Below are 23,775 nucleotides of genomic sequence, written 5' to 3' on the forward strand. Positions count from 1 at the left end.
TAGAAACAGAAAATAAGGGTAGCAGTATCTGATTCCATGGTTGGGAAATTGTGCAGTGCTCTCAAGAAGTACAAGCACTTCATTGGTAAATAATTATGGCTAAGGAACAAATAAAAATATTTTTCTTTCAATTTATAGATACTATTTTAAATAGCTACCGAGTTGTTAAGCCATGTATACTAAATTTATCTGAACCTAACTTCATAATAAACAAAACTGCTACTATGTCTCTGGGCCCAGGGACTATCAAGTTACTGTGAGAGGCCATAATCTGAGAAAACTGGGACTTGAAGGTTGGGCAAGAAGGGACTCTGGGATACTATCTCCGTAACTCAGTGAAACTGCTTACCTCTGTTGTTGGCAATGCGGAAACAATAATATGCAATTTTCAGAGAAAAAGAGGTCAGTAAGTCCACCTTTAGTCTTGGTGCTCAGAGCACCAGAATCTACACAAAGTGTAGATTTGATTAATCCATGAGAAATTACCTTTCAGACCCAGGAGAACAGTAGCAACATGGGCCAGAAGAATCCCAGGTTAAGACTGGTGTGTGCGGCACACAGATAATCAATAAAGATTTATTGAGGACAAAAAAAATTGAAAATCCTTACATGAATCAACTGCACAAGCACAGGCTCCAGATTGCAAAACATCGACCTGGACTCAACGTAAAAACTCAGCTGCTGTTCAAAATCACGGCCAAAGGAAACCTAGAATCAAGGAGAAAGACACTAAAAGGGACAATGCCATCCTCAGAGGGAAGGGTAGCACACAACTAGAAAAGCTTCCCACTACTCCAGCCCGACAATCACTGCGCTATTATTACAATCTCAGCCCATGGCAAGGGCATCAGGCAAGAACACAGGAGGTCAAAGGGCATACAACAGCAGCTCCAAAGGTAAACAGGATTTTCCAGGTATGGAGGGAAACCGCTCGGAAGAAAATCAGGGCGTTTTGTCGGCCAGCTGTGGCTTTTCCACAGAACATAAATTTGGTTCTTGGGAGCCATTTGTCAGGGAGCTTTTCCCTAATAAGGGCCCCACCCTTCTGCTTCCTGAGTGGGATCCGACCTCAGCAGATCACCAGTGGCTGCCCGAGTCACAGAAGGAACTTTCTCCACCATAAGAACTCCCCTCTTCTTTTTCTTGGAATTTATGAACAGCTGGTTAGTAGGAGAAATTTTACTGCTAGATCAATCATCCTGGCCCAGAGAGGGTTGACTTTGCCATTTCCATTGTAGCTATCAGGTTTCACATCTTATTTCCTCATATTCTCTTTTTAACTCGGTGACTTTCAGACAAAGCCATAAAAGGATACATACCAGCCAATCAGCACACAGCATAAACCAGGGCAAAAGCAAGTCACTGGGTAAAAACCTGCAGGTACGTTTTCCAGGTGGGAACTGAAAGGCCAGTCCTAAATTTTCATCAAAATTGATATTTTACCCACAGAATCCGGTGGGCAGTTAAATGAACCCATGCCGAAGCACATACAGTCTCAGGGCTATTTTCAAAGTGATCTCATCTTTTTAGGTTCTGACATTTCTATTAAAATAGAAGATATGGAGCCAGGCACAGTGATGTGTGCGAATGGCCCAGCTACTGAGGAGCTGAGGCAGGAGGACTGCTGGAGCCCAGAAGTTCAAGGCCAGGCTGGGCGGCAAAGTGAGACTACCTTTAAAACAAAACTGGTGGTGCACAGCTGGTTTTTAGCTCTGAGCAAAGAGGCAAAGACCATCCAGGCTGGAAGGGGTGATGGTGGGCTATTTCCAACACAGGCTGCGATAATCCCTCCCACTGACTGGCCCTGGGCAAGGTCCCATGGATGCTGCTTCTCCCCTCCATCAGCGGCCTGTTAACTAGCTCTGACCTACAGAACACAGTGGAATGCAGCAGAGGCTCATTGTGTAATCTCTAAGCCTCGCCTTCAGGCCTTGCAGCTTCCATCTGGCCCCCATGGAAGTCAACACCATGTAAGAGAGCTCAACTGGACTACGGGGTGACGAGGGAAGAAAGGGGCCACAGGGAGAAAAGTGGAAAGCTCCAGACAACAGCCAGGACCAGGGCAAGGGCAAGCAAGCAGAGCCTGGATCCTCCTGCCCCATCTTGCTAAAGGAGTCGCCACCACCTAGAGCAGCCTGGTTACCAGCCACCCACAGATCCTAACAACTAGTAAACCAGCAGAACTAAAACCACAGCACATTGGGATGAACTGTCTACAGCACGTGAGTCCAACAGACGGGGAGACACCACCCACCCGGCACAACCCTGCCATCATCTGATCATCGGGACACAGGAGCTTCAAGGAGCTGCTCCTTTCTGCTCTTGGACCCCAGGATCCCGACCATTCAGGTGTGCAGATGTCCCCCATGACCCAAGCTAATCCAGGGCATCTGCTGGAGACCCTCCTGCTGAGCTGCAGGTGAGTGGAGGGATGCAAATACAGAGCCCTTGGAGAACATCCAGGAGGAGTCAGAGCAGAGCACAGAGCCATAGACGGACCCAGACGGCGGGGCGCCGTGACATCATGGAATCCTGGGGCCACTGCTCCCCTGGAGGACCACACCTCGACTTTAGCCACATGGGCCAACAGATCCCTCTCCAATCTCCCTCTTTGTTTTTTTCTGAGGCCAGTGTGTCTTGGCTCTCTTTGCCCCCAGGGGAGTCCTGGCTAAAGTAAGATGCTTTCTAATTTCATCTTATCTCAGTAAAAATAAAAAACACCAGGAAACATAACAAACTGCTTTCACCAGCACGGGGATAAACAATTACATCACATTTCCAAATGTGCTACAACATCTACCCTCAAACTTACCATTTTTATAAATCCATTAATCAAATGTGCCAGCATTCTCTTCTCATCCTCAAGAGTGAGTGCACTAAAATCAATAATTGTACATAATTAACACTGAGGTAATAAATGAAAGTTTCTAAAGGAAAAAATACATGAGCAAAAGTAAGCAATTCAATAGGAGATAATATTTTGCATTTTCTAAATTTCAAAAACTTCCAACGAGACGCGCATTTTTCTTTGGATAAAAATATGCAATCAGGCAAGGAATGGTGGTGCATGCGTGTCATCCCAGAATTTGAGAGGCAGAGGCAGGAGGATTCCAAATTTGAGACCCTATCTCAAAATAATAAATAAAAAGAGCTATAGCCTTTTTAAATAAATAAAAAGGATAAGCCTCAGTGGTGGAGAGCCCCTGGGTTAAAACCCCCTTACGCGCTCCACCCCATGGCAATCAAAACTTACATGATTTAAAAGTGCTTTTCTCCCTCAAAGATGCTGTTCTCAAGATACATTTATGAACAGGAAAGGAGAAGGTAATTTTCTCCTCCTCAAAATTTAGGTAGCAAGGTCTAGTGTCAAATTTTGTATTTCAGAGAAATATATGTCCACCATATATCTAAGAACTTTCCAGTAAGCACCCACACAGCCACCATCAAGGTCCTACCGTCACCCTCCTACAGTGCTTTCATCACAAGACGCCCATTCCCACCTCCACCCATCCATCTACCTCAGTCTGGGAAGTATTATAACATTAAGTCAGATCTTAAATTTTCTATGAAATAGAAGCAACTAACACAAATATTTTAAAAATGCTGAATCTTTACATTTTTCATTATCCATGTGAAGGCCTATAAATAGTTTCTTAAATTTGTTTTTTAAAAATTTAAGAGCCAGGTGTGGTGGTGCACACCTAATAGCCCCAGTGACTGAGGAGGCTGAGGCAGGAGGATTCCAAGTTCAAGGCAGCTTTGGTGACCAAGTGAGACCCTGTCTCAAAATAAAACAGAGGGCTAGGGAGGTAGCACAGTGGTAGAATACCCCTGGGTTCAACCCCCTGCACTGCAAAAAAAACACAAAAATCCAAGAAGTAAAAAAAGGAAAAACAAATTTAAGAGCCCAGAGAAAACAGGACTGAAGGCTATTGTTTGGTATGTTCTAGGGGGGAGTAAGTTTTGGCCAAGGATGACCATCCTCCATGATGCAATGTCCCTTTGTTCTTTGAGACAGCATTCCTGCTTCTTTTACAACTCCATGTGACAATGGGAGGTGACCCTTTCAAAGTCCCTGAAAGAAAGCAGCTGTCCTCCAATGCCACAGGCTGGGATGTAGACACATTGAGGTCACAAGCTTCCAGCAGGAAGACAGGACATCACTCAAGAGGAACTGGGTGCCTAGAGGATGTGCCAGGAGGAGCTCCCCTTCCTCACCTCCTGATCTAGAAAGCCAACACCCAGTATCTTGTAAACATAAAGTGCCTCTCTGGATGCTTCCGGTGCCTTTAATTCTATTCTTGTAAACTAAAGCTGATCAGGGTCCATTTGTTATAAAAATAAATATGATATTCTTGATATTTTGATTTTTATAACTCATGAATTGGAAAGCACAGAGCCATAGAAATAAAGATTCTAAAGTTAAGAGTTAAAAAGAGCAAACACGACACATCTTATTAACAGTGAAGTTCCAGGAACAATTTTCTTAACTCTTGTTAACATTTTCCAGTAAATCAAACTGCTGTGCCTAAAATTCTCTGGGGACTAAGATTTCAGCCACAAATAAGCAGGAACTGTTTTAAGCATAGTCAAATGGAAATGAAGCATTTAAAGAAAAAAAAAAAAAAAAAACCCTAAACAAAACAGCAAAGCCTTGGTAGTTCAGACTTTGACCTAAAGGTAAGGCCAGGGGATTGAATGAGCTTCAACTACACTGGGCAAATAGAGCTGTTCACACAAGAAATGCAATTTCATTTGAATTTTAAATAACTAGCTAATAATGAGATGAAATTAAAAGGCCACGTTATTGGATGAGTAAGCTCATGGTTACACTATCTTCTGCTCAGACATCTCCCCGAGACGTGGAATTTGATTTCAGTTGGATGAAACCAGGCTTTTTTCCCAACAGAAATTTCTTTGTAAAAACATCTGCCATTGTATTCTCAAGGTTAACCTCTGCCTCCCTGCTTTCCTCCTTCCTCGCTAGCAAGAATCTTAATGGACCCCGTAAAGCTCTCTGTGGTGGCCTCTGACAGCAGTCTCCCTTTAGTGCTCTTAGGTGGCACCAAAACCCTCCACGCAGGGTCAGCCATGTGCAGCTTACTTCACGGAGTCGTGCATGGTCTTGCAGATGTGCAAGAGGGCGTTCAGAATGACGGGGTCCTTGGTGGGCTCCTGCTGATGCCTAGGAGACATTGAAAGGTGAGGGTCAATGCTCTGTCCACTGATGGAAATGTAAGGGTGGGTCAAGTTCTCGTCTACCACATATCTGAGAAGCCGCAAAGGAGCTGGCTGCCGTCTCACAAAGTCCAGTTTACCAGTACAGGCGACATTCTGGCTTCGCTGTATAGTTTTTCTTTAAATAACAAGTTGGCTCTTTTGCACACATAATTTCTCCTAACTGCAAAATCATGGTAAAGATGTGACGTTTCCTAAGCCTAAGCCAGGAAAAGGGCAAACCTATTTTCTTATTATGTTCCTCGCAAAGTCTGAAGCTGCTTCTGCTTATATCTGTATGTGATGTGACAAGTGACAGGCAAAATCATTAATCTGGGGGCTGAGTTTGTGGCTCAGTAGTAGAGCGCTTGCCTGGCATGTGTAAGGCACTGGGTTTGATCCTTGGCACCACATAAAAAATAATAAGTAAAATAAAGGTAATTCATCTATAACTAAAAAAATATTTTAAAAATTATTAATAAACTCTTACTATAAAGCTTTATGTAAGTGAAGGAGGTATATCTGTTCCAAGTACATTAATAATACCAATCTTTAGAAAGGAATTACTCTTTTAGAAAGATATCAAGATTACATCATATCCCAGCAACAAACTTCATTTTCCAAACTTGACCATATCTACATATTTAATATTTAAAGCAACTTTAATTTTTTAATGTCCTTGTCCTCAAAAACCATGAAATCAGATTAAGTTATATATTATTAAATACGTTGAAAATCAATAACTTGAATATTCATGCTGGTTCACATATTCTTGTCACTATTCTTCACTTTCCTCCATTTTTCTTTATTCTATAGCTATTGCTACCTCAATGTATTGTTTAGACTTTCATTTGGTCTCTCATCACTAAAAGGCAGGGTTGTGTTTCTTATTTTGTGAGATGGGGCCTCATTATTTTGCCCAGGCTAATCTTGAACTCCTGGGCTCCTGAGTAGCTGGCATTATAGTACCATCTTGCCCAGTGAGGGCATGAGTTTTGGATGACTGGTGATTTTCCAATATCCAGAACAATGTGTGGCACATAGTAGGTTCTCAATAAATATCTAAAATGAATACTGCATGTGGTATTATTAGACTCTGGTAGGTAGTTACTGTGTGTACCTGTGTTTAAATAAGATCTTAGCATAAGGTTCTACTTTTAAAACTTAATGTCTTGGATTTTGAAAAATAAATGCAAATTAAATAAAGATCTTTCCTGCATGTACTACCTTAAAATCATTTCATGTACCACTAGAAGTAGGCAGTTTTGAGAAAGTCTTAAGACAAAAGGAACTCAAGTTAGTCAGCTATGGATCTAAACACCTTCCTCGTGCTGGGACTTTCATAATCAGGCTTTTATTTTCACTTTAACACATCACTCCCCAGGCAGTTCATCCCAAGATTCCGCCTTCCAAAAACACAGCAGGGTAAAAAACTGGCGCTGCTGGCGAGGCTCACACACACAAAACCGGCTCATTGCTTTCTTAAGCACCAATTACAAACTCTAATCATGAAGCCTGCTTCTAATGTGGTTTTCCTTCCCAGGATTCAGGCATGAGATCTGCACACATCACCAGGCCTCAAAGTGCATGACCTGACACCTTCTCAGAGCAGCACGCATGAGTGTAGGAACCCAGACTTCCCGTGGCACGGGGGTCACTCACTTGATAAAGGCTTCCATAATGGACTTGCACACATCTACCCGCACACTCTCTTTTTGGAACATGTCCAGAAATGGCAGGAATTTTTCCTAAAAACAAAGAAAACACTCTACATTCAATTGCATAGGTAATTGGAAGGAATTAGTAGTTTGTGTGTGGGGGTGGGTAGGGGGTGCCAGAAAAGCAGAAGGTGCTCAGGGCTCCCCTGAAAGACCCACCCAGGGCCTCTGAAAACTGTTACATGTTGAGAATCTCTGATCTGAAAATCTAAAATGCTCCAAATTCTGGATGTTCTTGACAGCCATGGATGGAATATAAAGTTCTAAAAAAACTCCAGGCTGAGCATTCCTAATCCGAAAATCCAAAATGCTCCAAAATCCAAAACATTTTGAGCACCACGTGATGCTACAAATGGAAAGTCCCACACCATGAAACTGTTTCATGCAAAAAATTAAGACACTGTATAAAATCACCTTCAGGCCAGGTGTGTAAGGTATATATGAAACAAAGGAATTCTGGGTTTTGATTGAGGTCCCATCTCCAAGGTCTCATCACATATATGAAAATATTCCAAAATCCAAAAAATCGGAAGTACTTCTGGGTCCTAAGCATTTCGGATAAGGCATAGTCAATCTGAACTACAAAATGTGTGTCCCAAGGATTGGTGCTAGGACCAGGTAACATTTTAGCACACCATCTGGGAAGCCTGTAGGTGACCATCAGCTTTCCTAGGCGGCCACATCAATCTTCTTGTAAGTGTACGGATGAGCAGCAAAGAGCAGCCAGCTGAGCTCAAAACACACACTCAAAAGTGTGGCCTCAAAACACAACTCTCCAGCTCTGGGTCCTGCCCCTGCCCCTGGTGACTGTGACCCTGTGCAGGTCATTCCAACTCTTCCAGCCTCCGGTTTCTCATCTGGCGAGTAGGGATGATAATCGCTCTGACTTCCCAGGGCTGGTGTGAAAATGGTGTGGGGTAGAGTGGAAAGTCCCAGCACAGGGCTGGGGATATGGCACATGTCCAAGACCTATCAGCTTATGCTATCAAAAAAAGAAGACACCATAAGATCCTGTAAGTACATACAAGTGGAACCCAGAAGACAGAAGCTAAGGGACAAAAATCGCCTAGATTCCTACTAGCTCAAGGCACTCAGCTTACTCAAAGGGACGTTTTAAAGGCATTTTACATTTGTTGAGGGAAATGTAATAAATCTCAACTCTTGTCAGATGATGAGACAACTACTAGTTCAATCTATTTCACAGTTTCAACATTAACTTGCATAAAAACCAAGTGCAACTTGGGCTTCCCTAATCTGAAAAATGAATTTTAGGATCAGAGAGCCTCAGTCAATAAAGTCCATGCAAGTATTAAAAAAAAAAAAATCAGAAATCTTAAACTCTTTGGATAAAGGAAGCACAACCTGTACTGTGTGAAATCCCATGTGCAAGAGGACATGAAAGCAAGGTTTGAGAAGCTACGTCAGGCCCAGCAGGTGTACACACCTCACTGGTCAGTAATGACCTGAATGGGAATAACGTTTTCTTTCAGTTTTATGTGTATTATTTTCCTAAAGCTGCTTAAGTTGTTAGGACACAATTATGTATGAAGTTATTAGCTTAATTGGTTTATAGAAAAGAACAGTATGTCTCAGCCTGCGGTGTCAAGAAAACGTTACTGGGGCTGCGGTTGTGGCTCAGTGGCAGAGCGCTTGCCTTGCACAGGTGACACTGGATTCGATCCTCAGCACCACATAGAAATGAACAAACAAGAGATATTCTGTCCACATATAACTAAAAAAAATATTTTTAAAAAATATTGAGGCATAAGATACAGATTTCCAAAGGTAACTAAGAAGTGCTACTTACCACCGAGAAAAGAACTGAGAAGTCATGGAAGTAGGCAATCACTTTCTTAATGATTGACTGAAGCTGTAAAACAAAAGACAGGCCTTATTTAACAAAGGTTGGGTATTTTTTAAAAAGACTACCCTCTTTCATTAATGGCGATTACAACGGGGTCAGCCTGGACTGCTCAAGATATGCAGGATTAGGGTTCGGTCGGGCTCCGCCTCCGTCTGAGCTGGCCCTTCTCCCTCTGCGTTCTACCTCAGTCTTGGGAAGCAATTTAACCTCAGTCTCAAGCCCTATCCGTGAAATGGAGCCAAAGCACAGCTGGGGGCTGAGAGGGTGGTTTGCAGGCGGAAAGCACTGTGCTCTCCACTGCCCCCAGCTGCTGCTATTCTAGGGCTGGATAAATATCCTCTGTAAGGGGCCTGCAGTCCATGATGACGACTCAGCCCTGATACAGCAGCACGAAAGAGGTCACAGCCAACCTGTGAACAAATGCGGGTGTCTGTGTGCCAATAAACCTTTACTCCCCCGAACATGTGACAGGCTACATGTGGCCACAGTCTGCAGACCCTATTCCAGCCCACCATGGCCCTGGGTCTTCACTGCATCAGTGCACAGGAGTCGGATGCCGTTGAGCAGTGGGGTCCACGGCCACGGTGTGACCTGAGGACAGGGGCACAGTCTGAGAGACCTGCCTCAGAAGTGCCCAGGTACCAATGTACACTGCCCACTCCGAAGCACACTAGGTCCCAACTGAAAGGTCCCCGAAGGACCAAAGGGGTACTGTTTCTAAAGTAAATCTAACTCCCTGCCACAGGTGCCTCTCAAAAATTTACTGTCAAACAGTTTAAATTAAGAAACTGCTGCATAAGTCATTTGTGAAGGAATCTCACATTCTGAAAGCATCAACATGAAGCTGCACGAGCCAGCTTCATAATTAAGTGCTCACTGGGGCAGGCAAGCAGACTGGGAGAACTCCAGGCTGCGAGCCAGCCAGGCCGAGATAGGGTGTGTTCACACACAGCACTGTCTGGCTAAGGAGCCTCCAGAGCAGAGAAACTAACCCTGTTGGAACGAAGCTTTAAAAGTACTTGAGTACAGTTACACGTAGACTGGGATTTAAAAACACAGGTTTAGGGGCTGGGATATGGCTCAGCGACAGAGCACTTGCCTAGCATGGCCAGGCCCTGGGTTCCGTTCCCAGCAACACACAGAGGTTTATTTTCCCTTCTACAAGTCACTATGAAAATGCTCAAAGAATACTGAAAGAGTCACACCACACACACCCACTCACCACTGCGGTTCCACGAAAGCCAACATCTTGCTATACTTTACCTTTACTTTACCTCCTTGCTTATCCATCTACTGGCAGAATTGGTCAGCACTGTCCATGCACATTTTTTATTTTGAAATAACTACTCGCAGAAAAGGTGAAAAACTCGAATAAATAACTCCCGTATATTCCTTATCCAAATCCACCAATTTTAAATATTTTTGCCAAATGTGTCTGCTGTGGTGTAGGTAAGTGACCCTCTGGTCCCCAGAGTGGCGCCACTGGGAGGTGGGGAAGCTTTGGAGGGCAGGACCCAATGGGAGGCCCTTGGGTTAGAGGGGACATGGCCAGGACGGGGCTGTGAAGCCCAGCGCCCTCCTCGCTCCCTGGCTGGGACACAAGCAGTGTCATTCTGCCTTGTTTCCTCTGTCACGTGCTGCCTCACCACAGCCCCAAATTCATGGGGCCAACCAACCATGCACTGGAACCTTCCAAACAGTGAACCAAAATAAGCCTCTGTAAGATGATTATTCAGGTATTTCATGACAGTGATCAAAAACTGACACTGAATTCTATGTAATTCATTCTTTCTGAGTCACATGTGAGTTACTGCATAATCAGTTTCCTCCATCCTTAATACCGTTTTTTGGTACCAAGAATTTAAATCAGGAGTGCTTAACCACTGAGCCACATCCCCAGCCTCCTTTTTATTTTTCATTTCGCGACGGGGTCTTGCTAAGTTGTGTAGGGCCTTGCTAAGTTGCTGAGGCTGGCCCTGAACTTGCAATCCTCCTGATTGCAAGCCTCCCAAGCCACTGGGGTGACAGGTGTACACCAACGCACCTGCTCAGTTTTTATCATATCTTCTACTTTGCTGTTACCAAACTCAGGAACATTAACACAGGGGCACAGTCTGAGAGACCTGCCTCAGAAGTGCCCAGGTACCAATGTACACTTGATTTTTTTGTGTGTGTGGGGGGGAGATACTGGGGACTGAACCTGGGATGCTTTGCTACTGAGCTACATCCCAATACTTCCAACTTTGTCCAGAGTCCAATTTTATCCATGGCCTCAGCGAGTCCTTTAGAGCATATTCTCTCCTTTCTGGACAGGAGACAGTCCGGGATCGCTGATTCCATCTCATTTTCACGTCCCTGTTAACTTGGAACATCCCCTCAGCCCACCTTGGCCACTCATGGCAATAATATTTTTGAAGAGTCACAAAATGTTCAATTTGGTGGCATCTGATGTTCCCTCTGATTGGATTCAGCTCTTGCATTCTCGGCTGCAGTCCTACGCAGGAGAGCCGTATCACCCAGGGTGCCACGCCTGCAGGTACGCAATGGCCTCCTCCTGGTGATATGAACAGTGACTGGCGGGGTGAGGACTGGCCAATATCTCCGTTTTCTCCCTTGCAATTAACGCATCCTCTGGGGGAAGACCCCATGAGAGCTGCAAACCTCCTGCTCCAGGATTGGCAGGCGCTGGCAGTTCCTGCCTGCGGGTGGATGATGCCCGTTTCCACTGTGACGGCTGCAGGACGGTCACTGCCCAACCCCGCCATTCATTCCGCGTCTCATTTGGACCCCGCTCGCCTCTCCCCTTTCCCTTGTTCACTAATGACAGACCCCTAGCTTCCTCTTACTACTCAGTGGGTCAGAACCTGCCCCAATTGCTCTCGAAGCCCAGGAGAGCCCTGGACCTGCGCCTTGCCCTTTCTGCTTGTCCCCATTGGCTCTTGCTCACGTCCTTGCCGCAGTCTGGCTGGGCACAATCAGGAGCCACTTGTCAAAAGAAACTAACTTTATTTTTAGAACCACACACGCCAAACAAAACAGCCTCTCAGGAAAAACCCTCAGAGCCTCAACTGCCACCACCGGCTTTCCATAAGCCTCTCTCTCCCACACAAGCTTCTCTCCACCTCCCACAATCCTCCTGCTCTTGAGGCCGATTGGCTGGGTCACGTGGGCGGAGCCAAAAAAGTCCCCCAATGAGCAGCTCCGTGGTCTGAAAGGGCAGGGAAACAGCCCAATGAGCATCACCGCAGAGGAGCCAATCAGCTAGATGTTGCTGGGGCCGCTGTGAGCCAATCATCAGCCAGCAGCTGGAAGTTTGCTGGCAGCTGGAAGTTTGCTGGGGCCCCTCCGGCTGTGGCTCTCAACATCTAGCTGATTGGCTCCTCGGCCCCAGCAACATCTAGCTGATTGGCTCCTCTGCGGTGATGCTCATTGGGCTGTTTCCCTGCCCTTTCAGACCACGGAGCTGCTCATTGGGGGACTTTTTTGGCTCCGCCCACGTGACCCAGCCAATCGGCCTCAAGAGCAGGAGGATTGTGGGAGGTGGAGAGAAGCTTGTGTGGGAGAGAGAGGCTTGTGGAAAGCCGGTGGTGGCAGTTGAGGCTCTGAGGGTTTTTCCTGAGAGGCTGTTTTGTTTGGCGTGTGTGGTTCTAAAAATAAAGTTAGTTTCTTTTGACAAGTGGCTCCTGATTGTGCCCAGCCAGACTGCGGCATTTGGTGGCTCGCACGGGGAGCGACTGAGGGTAAGTGAAACTGCTCGCCCCTGAGGGCGGGGCGAGAGGATGGGTAGCCATTTTAAGATTCCTCTTTTATTTTGCTTCACTTTTGTTTTAAGTTGCCTGTCCCTGGAGATGAGTGAGACGGAAGAAAAACCGCTCACATCTGAGGAAAAACTATTTACGTCTGAGGAACAGATAGGGAGAAAGGACGGATGCACATGTCAGGAGGATAGAAAGGCTATAATGACTTTTTGTTGTTCCCTTTTTATTTCATTCTGTCTCGGTTTTGTTTGGCGTCATCTTGTTGGGTTGTATTATAGTAGAAATACGGGATCAGAAATTAGTAAAAAACAAACTGAAAGAGTGTTAAGTAAATTGTTAGAGGAAGGAGGCATCCCAGTAAAATCAAGAGCAGTCAGGGCATACGTTGATACAATACAAAAATGTAGCCCATGGCTTTTTAAGGAGGAGTTGTTAAATATATCACAACGGAACCATCATGGTGAAGATTTAAAAAGAATAGAAAAGAAAAGCCCAGGGACTCTGCCAGTTGGCACATTGCCATTGTGGACATTCGTATCTTGTTTGCTTAGTCCAAAGCCTTCAGTTCAGACAATGGTAGAGGAAGGAGAAGACATAATGATTCAAGTAAAAGAGAAGGTCTCTCAAGTTAGAGGAAAAGATTCAAGTAAAAGAGAAGGCCTCTCCACCTAGTCAGACAGAGAAAGAAAGTGTAAAACAGAAAAAGCCATCAGGGGGAAAGTTACAACAGGAGACTGCTACTAACACCTTTCTATCACCAGAGGGTGTAAGTGTCCAACCAACAGCACCACCTCTACAGGAGACTGCTACTAACACCTTTCTATCACCAGAGGGCGTAAGTGTCCAACCAACAGCGCCACCTCCATATGCTGGGAGGCCCCCAACCCCCGCAGTTGATAGTTGGGATCCTGAGACAAGATCTCAAATATTAACATGCCCTGTATTTGAGGCAGGAGGGCAGCGATTTTACCAAGTTTTAAATTTCAAAACAGTGAAGCAGCTAAAAGAGGCTGTAACAACCTATGGTCCTCAAGCACCCTTCACTGTAAGCATGGTCGAATCCATTAACAACTTGAACATGACGCCAGCAGCTTGGGCTAATATGTGTAAAGCTGTGCTAAATGGAGGACAATACCTGTTATGGAAGGTTGCCAATGAGGAATTTTGCAAGGAGACGGCTAGGCGAAATGCAGCAGCTGGTTATCCTCAGAGAAATCTAGATATGTTGTTAGGAAAGGGACCTTATGAGGATCAGCAGCAACAAATTGCATATGATCCTGGCGTATATGCACAAATTGCTGCAGATGCAATTAAGGCATGGAAGACTTTACAAGGACATGGAGGTTTACAAGGTCAATTATCTAAGGTAATACAAGGAGCTAATGAACCTTATGCTGAATTTGTAGATAGGCTTATTCAAACAGCTACCAGAGTTTTGGGGAATACAGAACAAGCAATGCCATTACTAAAACACCTGGCTTATGAGCAAGCGAATCGTTGGTGCAGAGATATCATTAGACCATGGAAACATGAAGATTTAAACACATATATTAAATTATGTAGAGACATTAATGAACAAGAGCAAGTCGTGGCAGCTGCAGTAAAACAGGCTTTAGATGCCAGAGACATTAATGAACAAGGGCAAATTGTGGCAGCTGCAGTAAAACAGGCTTTAGAAGCCAGGCCAAGAACATGCTACAATTGTGAACAAACAGGACATTTTAAAAGGAATTGCCCCATTGGAGGAGGGTTTAACAAAACTAGGTATCAAAGGAGTAGAATACCAGGTATTTGCCCACGATGCCGTAGAGGGAGACATTGGGCTAATGAATGCCGTTCTCAAACCACCATAGAGGGTACTCCATTATCAAAAAACGAACAAGGACCAGGTATTTATCCACGATATCGTGGAGAAAGGCATCGGGCTCCATTGCCAAAAAATGGACAGGGGGGCCCAATGCTCCGGGGCCCAAAACCACAAATATACGGAGCACTGGAGGAACCCAGCAACCCCATCAGGGTAGTGCCCAGGACACATTGTCCATCAGATCCCTCATCAGACAAACCAGAGGGAGCGCAGGGTTGGACATCTGCGCCTCCGCCAGAGCAGTACTAACTCCAGAGATAGGAGTTCAAATCATTCCCACAGGGGTGAAAGGACCTCTTCCCAAAGGAACAGTAGGCTTATTATTGGGACGCAGCTCTTCTACTCTAAAAGGACTTATGATAAGTCCTGGGGTAATTGATCCCGATTATGAAGGTGAAATAAAAATTATAGCCAGTTCTCCAAAGGGTATATCAGTCATTTCACCAGGAGATAGAATAGCACAGTTACTAATAATACCCAGCCTACATGATAAATTTTCCAGTCGTACTGTAGAAAGAGGTTCCAAGGGATTAGGCTCCACAGGTGTAGATTGGGCTATGCTTTCTTTAAATTTAGATTCTCGCCCCATGCTAAAACTAAATATTCAAGGACATGAATTTAATGGGCTACTGGATACAGGTGCAGACCTTAGCATCATCTCTCGTCAAGAATGGCCAAAACATTGGCCATTACAACAAGCCACTCAAACGCTTCGAGGCCTAGGAGTGGCGACTAATCCCCATAGAAGTGCAATGGTATTAGATTGGAAGGATCCTGAAGGATGTGAAGGAACTATACAGCCATATGTATTGGATCATCTTCCCGTAAATTTATGGGGACGAGATGTCCTAGATCATTTAGGTTTGACATTAACAAATAACATCAACCAAAATGCACCCACTATTATGACTAGACAAGGTTTTAGGAAAGGAAAAAGATTAGAAAAACAAGAACAAGGTATAGCAGCACCAATACAAATAGATCAAGGAACAGACAGACATGGGTTGGATTTTCAGAAAGGGCCACTGAGACAATAAAAATTACTTGGAAATCAGAAAGACCAGTATGGGTTCCTCAGTGGCCCCTGACTAAAGAAAAGATACAAGCAGCCCATGACCTGGTCAAACAACAATTAGCGGAAGGACATATACAACCTTCTGTATCTCCCCATAATACTCCCATTTTTGTCATCAAAAAGAAATCTGGTAAATGGAGATTATTGCAAGATTTAAGAGCCATTAATAATGAGATGGTTATTATGGGACCTGCTCAATCAGGGATTCCTCAGTTGTCTGCTTTGCCAAAAACCTGGTATGTTTTAGTTATAGATATTAAAGATTGTTTTTTTTCAATTCCAATTCATCCTGAGGATAGTCCACGTTTTGCATTTACTATCCCTGCACTGAATCATGAAGGTCCTGATCAGAGATATGAATGGAAAGTACTCCCTCAAGGGATGGCTAACAGCCCAACTATGTGTCAAATTTATGTTAACAAAGTAATCCAGCCACTTAGAAATCAAAATCCTGAACTACAAATATTTCACTATATGGATGATGTATTATTAGCACACAAAGATAAAAACACATTGCTAGAATGTTATGCCACACTTACAAACTTATTAAAAAATTATAATCTAGAGATAGCAATAGATAAAGTACAATTAAATTTTCCAATTAATTATTTAGGAGTTCTATTATCCTCAATCATGGTCCGTCCACCAAAAATTCAAATACGAGTAGATCAACTCAAATCACTTAATGACTTTCAAAAGTTATTAGGAGACATAAATTGGATAAGGCCTTATTTAGGTATACCAACAGGAGAGTTGGGACCTTTATTTGATATCCTAAAAGGTCCATCAGATCCAAATTCACCCCAAATGTTAACGCCTGAAGCAAGAAAGGCATTAAAAATCATTGAAACATATATGGAAAATATGCATTTGGATAGAATTGATATAAGTTTGCCTTTATTATTTATTGTACTACCAACAAAAAATATTCCTACAGGAGTATTTTGGCAAGAAGGTCCATTATTATGGATACATTTATCTTATTCTCCTAACACTATTCTTACTAGGTATCCTTAGGCTGTAGGACAATTAATACTCAAAGGAATAAAAGCAGCAAAGGGAGTGTTTGGAATTTCTCCCAATAAAATTATTACTCCATATACTATGAATCAAATTGATGAGTTAGCTAATGAGTTAAATACTTGGGCAATAATCATGTGCAAATCTAATGTTTCATTTGATAACCACTTACCATCTAATCCTTTATTGTCTTTTTGGTCATTGCATCCTGTAATTTTTCCAAAAATGACAAGAAAAACACCTATCATGAATGCTCCAAATATATTCACTGATGGGTCAAATAATGGTACAGCAGCAGTAGTTACCCCTGATCAAACTTTTACATTTTTAGTACCCAAACAATCAGCTCAAAAGGTAGAGCTTAATGCAGTTTTACAAGCTTTTGTGATGTTTAAAGATTCTGTATTTAATTTATTTTCTGATAGTCAGTATGTAGTTAATGCTATAGTATCTCTTGAAGATGCTGGTAGGATTTCCCCTTCTTCTACTGTTTTCTCTTTGCTTTCCACTATACAAAGTCTAATCTGGGACAGAAAAGATCCATTCTTTATAGGACATATCAGGGCACATACAGGATTGCCTGGAGCCCTTAGTTTGGGCAATGATTTAGCAGATAAAACTACACATGACATACATATTTTCTCTACACTAGAAGAAGCTATAAATTTTCATAAAAAGTTCCATGTCAATGCTAATACTTTACAAAAGCGTTTTAAAATAACTAAGGAACAAGCTAGACAAATAATAAAACAATGTCAAAATTGTGTGACCTTTTTACCACAAGTTAATCTTGGAGTCAATCCTAGAGGATTGATACCTAACCATATTTGGCAGATGGACGTCACACACTTGCCAGAATTTGGAAAATTAAAATATTTGCATGTTACAGTTGATACTTCTTCTGGATTTTTGATGGGCTCCCTTCATGCCGGAGAAAAAACTAAAGATGTTATAGCTCATTGCTTACAAAATTTTGCCACTGTGGGTGTTCCAAAACAGTTAAAAACAGATAATGCCCCTGGTTATACTTCTACCTCTTTTAAACAATTTTGCTCAACATTTGGCATTACTCATATAACAGGAATCCCATACAATCCACAGGGACAAGGCATAGTTGAAAGAGCTCATCAAACTATTAAAATGTACTTATTAAAGCAAAAAGAAGGAATTGGGAAGGGGTATATATTCCCCAAAGATAAACTTAAAATAACCCTTTTTACTCTAAACTTTTTAAATTTGGATTCATCAGGACTTAGTGCTGCGGAAAGGCATATGTGTCCAAAAAATGTACATAAGCCCAAGGTACTTTGGAAGGATATTCTAACAGGACAATGGAAAGGTCCTGACCCAGTGATTGTCTGGAGTCGGGGGTCTGTTTGTGTGTTTCCACAGGGAGAACAGCAGCCGATTTGGATTCCAGAGAGATTAACCAAGGTCCTGACCCAGTGATTGTCTGGAGTCGGGGGTCTGTTTATGTGTTTCCACAGGGAGAACAGCAGCCGATTTGGATTCCAGAAAGATTAACTAAAGCGATTTCTACAGACCAAAAAGAAGATGATTTGGCTCAAATCCATAACAACTGATATCCAAAACTCCAGTTTGGCTATTCTTACATCTGCAACAGAACCAGGATGCTTTTTTCAATATCTATTTTATTATTGCCCTTTGCCATATCATGAAGTTCTATTTTGTTTTTTGAGCTCATACAGACCTAGGTTAATGTTTTGCTGATCAGTTCTATTTTTTGACTATAGAGTTTTTAAACATTGCAATGGAGATTTCACCTGTAAAAAGTTATAAGGCCTTTACTATAATGTTATGTGTTGTATGTATTATATTATGTGTGCACACTTGTGTTTTGTGTTATATGTTTGAATGTACGTATGTCCATATATCATATATGATGAGCGCTCATGATAAAATGGATCCAAATATTTTTTTTCACATGATTTATATGGTTTAATTTAAATTGGGTAAACAACTGTTGAGGATTGTTTTAATATGTAAACACAAAAGAAGGTTAACAGATCTGTTTGTTTACTTTCACCTTTCCTTTTCATTATATTTAATAATTCTCTTAAAGATAATGTAAATTGTTAAGAAAATTGTTTTCTTTTAGTGCCTTCTGTAGAGTTACATAATTTTTTCTTTAGCCATTATTGCCAGAATTCCTATCTTCATCCCAGTGCCGGTGAAGACAATGTAAATTGTTAAGAAAATTGTTTTCTTTTAGTGCCTTCTGGAATGTTACATAATTTTTTCTTTAGCCATTATTGCCAGAATTCCTATCTTCATCCCAGTGCTGGTGAAGTCAAAGATAAAACCAATCTACAGCTTCTACAATAGCCATCACTGAACTGCTTGCAGAACTTGCCTGGACACATTGTGAGCTCACCTGTATGCATTGTGAACTATCTGTTGGTGCAGCGACTTGTGGTAGTGTTGGGGTATTTTTGCTGATGATGTCACCGGTGGTACAATTTTTCAAAGGAGCCCTCAATTGGCTTAATGTCATGGCATTTTGCATCCTCCTCTACTAGTGATGGTCTAAAATTTGGGGGCCAACAGAGGTGAGGCAAAGAACCTCACCCCCCCACAGGTGCAAAGGCCTATCCACAAGTATGGCTGTATGCTGGACCGGTAGTCAGTGACGGGTATGATCCAATTGCAGTGGTACCAACCTAAGACAGGAGGCTGACGCCTAGAGGTCAGTTCATCCGATGACGGGTAAGGACCATATGTTGAATTGGACTGCCTAACAGGCACGGTCCCTAAGCCACATGCTTGTTGTTTAAACAGAGAGGGGGAGATGTTGAGAGCCACAGCCAAAGGGGCCCCAGCAAACTTCCAGCTGCCAGCAAACTTCCAGCTGCCGGCTGATGATTGGCTCACAGCGGCCCCAGCAACATCTAGCTGATTGGCTCCTCTGCGGTGATGCTCATTGGGCTGTTTCCCTGCCCTTTCAGACCACGGAGCTGCTCATTGGGGGACTTTTTTGGCTCCGCCCACGTGACCCAGCCAATCGGCCTCAAGAGCAGGAGGATTGTGGGAGGGGGAGAGAAGCTGGTGTGGGAGAGAGAGGCTTGTGGAAAGCCGGTGGTGGCAGTTGAGGCTCTGAGGGTTTTTCCTGAGAGGCTGTTTTGTTTGGCATGTGTGGTTCTAAAAATAAAGTTAGTTTCTTTTGACAAGTGGCTCCTGATTGTGCCCAGCCAGACTGCGGCATTGGAAACAGCCCAATGAGCATCACCGCAGAGGAGCCAATCAGCTAGATGTTGCTGGGGCCGAGGAGCCAATCAGCTAGATGTTGCTGGGGCCGCTGTGAGCCAATCATCAGCCAGCACGTCCTTATTTCCTGGCACTCATGAAAATGCTCCAGGCTCATCCCACACCGCCTTGTCCTGGATCTGGAGTAAGCAATTCTCCACAGACCCGGGTTTACTTCTTCTGAGGCGGTCCTGCCTTCAACAAGGGGCACGTATGTTCGCCACTGACTCGGATGGCTGTCCCCAGGGCTGGTGGACCCCCAGCATCTTTTCCAAGTTGTCATTTCTTTTAACAATGCTTCAAAAGAGCATATAAGAAAGTCAAAATATAACACAGGCTCCAAACAAACTATGCACATAAATATTCAGAGGCTGAACAGATTCAAAAACTGACCGAGTAATAGAGCAATAGCTTACTGGGGCCCTTCAGGGATAAACAGAATTGCCTGCATAAACAAGCTGGTTTTGATTCTAAGTAAGCAGATAAGTTTTTCTTACATGTCTCTCTCCTTTACAAAATCATGAGGTTTCACTCCCCCACTCTGTCAATCTGACTGGAGCGCGGTTCTTCACGAACAGCTAGCTGACGCATGCACGGTTTGGGCAGGCTGACCTTGATATTCTGTTCAGGCTGTTTTGGACTAAGTTTGTGATTCAGCTTAAACGTTTTTCTTCACTTACTGACCTAAGTGTCCAACACTCAGGGGCATCTTTTATAAGTTGCTTTCAGATAGCGCAGAATTACAGGATCTTATTTTCTCCCTTGCAATTAACTTCTTAAAATAGATAACTTCAAAGAGTATAATGATTTTAAAGTCTTCAATTAACTGGGTTTCCAGCAGTCAAGGCCTCACTAAATTTTTCCTCAACAAAACTTCCCTAGCACATCAGTTCTTGCGTGAGGTCTTGGCACTCCTGGAGACACGACTATCTCCTCTGCTTGCTTCGTTCATGTAATGACTTTACCCAGGACGAAGCAGGCAATCACTATGCAGAACGCTGCACTACTTCCATCGGGCCCAGATGATGTCCCGTTGGCAGGGGCTGCTCAGTGAGTTTAATGATAAACCATTTAAACTAGCAAATGGTGAAAAATTCTTAAAATTGCAAAACACAAAAATACCAAAATACTTTTCAAGAACATGTAACTAATTGCCTTATGGGAAGTGTAGTTCCAAACCAGTCTCAGGTCTGGGTGCAGTGGTGCATGCCTGTAACCCCAGCCACTCAGGAGGCTGAGGTAGGAGCACTCCAAGTTCAAGGTCAGCCTCAGCAACTTAGCAAGGCCCTAATCAACTTAGTGATATCTGTCTCAAAATAGAATATACAAAGGGCTGGGGATGTGGCTCAGTGGTTAATTGCCCCTGGGTTCAATCCTGGTACCAAAAAAAAAAAAAAAAAAAAAAAAAAAAGAAAAGAAATACTGATTCCTTTAGAAGCAAAAGGTGTGGCATGATGTATGTACAACTGAAAGTTCACACATATAAGTACGTCTACGTCTGTGCACACATTTAACAATAATAAGGCAAATGAGGCAAAATATTAACAGAGAATCTGAGTAAGGAATAATAGTTCTTTGAGTTATTCTTTCAGCTTTCCAGTAAGCTTAAATTTATTTCCAAATGCAGAATTAATTAAACTGAAAAGCAGCCACAGCAGTCAGTGGTGACAGTGACAATGACAAGGCTCATTCAGCATCTGCCAGGTGCCAAGCCATAGCCAAGTGGTCCCTACGTCACATCCCAACCCCTCCTCCTGACAACTGGGGGCAGAGCTGCTTTTTTCCCCATTTCACAGGTGATAAAACCAAGGCACAATGAGGCCAGGCAACCATCAGAGCGCAGTGCCAGGACATGGTGGAGCTGGAATTCAAACCCTGGGTTACCCGACTTTATGTCGTGACCCAGGCAACAGTGACTTAGTCCACAGAACAAGATTCCTGCAAGCGTGGAGACGATCTATTACCTGGGGGTAGGACTCCTCGAAGGCACGATCTGGGGTCATGTGCTTGATGACATCAGCCAAAACGGTGTTCACCTCGCGCTTCTAAGTGGGGGAAACAGACCAGTATTGGACGCTGACTGGCAATCACCAGGGAAAGGACTAGCATTCACACTATGTCACACATGGTCCAGATATGAAAGCAATACCAGGGGAGGAATTGCACCCTTATCACCTGGCCCAGTACCACGGCCCTAGAGATGGCACCACTGCCCCCAGGGGCTCTGAACATGGCTCCCAAAGGCTCTCAGATTTCCACTGTCCCTGCTTCCCAAGTGCTGGTACAATCACTGTGCTTTCTGCCGCCCAGGCAGGGAAGCACCGCTGGAGGGCATACTGGGCCCAGTGCTTACTGACCCCCATTGTCACCTGGATCAGGGGTCCCATCTCCAGCCCAAACCCAGCCTGTTACATGGCTTACAAGGTAAAAATGGTTTTGACATTCAGTCCCCAAAAGAACATTCTTTCACAACAGTGAAAACTATGAGATTTAAATTGCACTGTGCAGGAAGTTACTGGAACCCGGTGGAGGATACTCCTGCCCCGCCTGCTGTACCAACACCATGAGCCAGATCACTCACACAGCAGGACCCTACGTCTCACACAGTCCTGGAGGCTGGGAAGCCCCAGATCAAGGCAATGGCAGACTCGGTGTCCTTGCCATGTCCTCAGGTGGTGGAAGGGTCCAAAGAGCTCCTGTGAGTCCTTGCTGAAGGTCACTAACCCTGCTCACGAGGGCTCCACCCTATTCACCTAAACAATCATCTCTCAGAGGCTGCATCTCTCTTTTTTCCAACTACGCTGGCATGAACCAGATGCAGAATGCCAACCATCTACGGGCTGCTGTTCTGCCAGTGACATAACACTTGCCTACGTACAAGACCACTGCGGTGCCAGCCCCAGGTCCATCCACCCTGACACTGTCACCTTGGCAATCAGGTTTCATCACAGGAATGTGGCAGGGAGTAGATACATCCAGATAATGTTCTTCTTCAATTTTTACAAGTTGGTTAAAACAACTCTCCTAACAGGATTTAAACCTGCTTCTATGTGCTCCTGAAGTCTCTGCTCTTTCAAGAGCCCAGTATTCCCCAAACTGTGCTTCTAGTCTATGCCTCAGGAAAGAAGTTATCTTTGCTCAGGGAAAAAAATCCCATGTAATCCAAGATGTCTGGGAGGGGCTGCCTTCTAAACTTCCATGGAAATTCACAATGCACTTAGGCATGTCAGCACCCAAGGGATCCTAGGCTGTTCAACTCTGTAACTCAGCATTACCCAGAATTACAAGTAAGCATGGACCACTTTAGTGACAGTACACACATTCATGCTCCATCGCCCTTTATTATAAGAATGCAAATTTTACAGGTTATGAGAACATTTACCCTTATGAAATACCTCAATGCCTGAACTAGATTCATTTGCTGTCATGTGAAAAAATATAATTCCTTCAAAAACGCCTCATGGCCATACATACCGTGAAATGCTTACAGGTGTACTCCACCCACACTTCAGCACAGTTAATATAGTCCTGTAAAGAAAACGTAACACATCTCACAAGGGGTGCAGCACGGTAGGTCGGCATGTGCTCCTGGTTTTCTCCAGCCGTTACCTATCACACCTACACCATATTTAGTGGTAAGAACATTCAAGTTCTACCAAGATTTTTAACCCTAAAATACATAGTTTGAGTCATCCGTACAATAGATCTCCTGACCTGAATAAACTGTTTTAGTGGGCCAATTTGAGTTAAAGGGGGAATTTAGTCAATGAAGTTTAAAGATGATTTCCTAAATGACCCTGACGATGTATATGACTCTCTAAATGTGTTTCTGCCTTTTTTCAATACCATTATTCTCCCCGCTCCCAATCTTTTTTTTTTTTGCAGTGCTGGAGATGGAACCCAGGGTCTTGCTGGTGCTAGTCCAGCACTCCGCCACGGAGCCCCAGCCCAGCCGCTGTTCTGAACACACCTTGGTCAACACTGCACATACA

The 23,775-nt window shown here is 43.7% G+C and overlaps 1 protein-coding gene across 2 annotated transcripts in view; it reads right to left on the bottom strand.

The window, feature by feature from the left end:
• The window catches only part of Vps35l (VPS35 endosomal protein sorting factor like), a 106,472-nt gene that overhangs the window by 34,956 nt on the left and 47,741 nt on the right, over positions 1-23,775 (bottom strand). For both annotated transcript variants that reach the window (XM_046434270.2, XM_046434351.2), the window contains 7 exons: positions 23,258-23,311; positions 21,748-21,828; positions 8,743-8,805; positions 6,880-6,965; positions 5,105-5,185; positions 2,813-2,876; positions 610-708 (listed from right to left, as the gene is read on the bottom strand). In XM_046434270.2, the coding sequence (XP_046290226.1) occupies positions 610-708; positions 2,813-2,876; positions 5,105-5,185; positions 6,880-6,965; positions 8,743-8,805; positions 21,748-21,828; positions 23,258-23,311 (528 nt within the window). The remainder of the gene's footprint in view (positions 1-609; positions 709-2,812; positions 2,877-5,104; positions 5,186-6,879; positions 6,966-8,742; positions 8,806-21,747; positions 21,829-23,257; positions 23,312-23,775) is intronic.

This window comes from Marmota monax, unplaced genomic scaffold (assembly GCF_021218885.2).
Source record: "Marmota monax isolate L192 unplaced genomic scaffold, Marmota_monax_Labrador192_F-V1.1 WCK01_AAM20220418_F8-fsc00035, whole genome shotgun sequence".
Classification (NCBI taxonomy): domain Eukaryota; kingdom Metazoa; phylum Chordata; class Mammalia; order Rodentia; family Sciuridae; genus Marmota; species Marmota monax.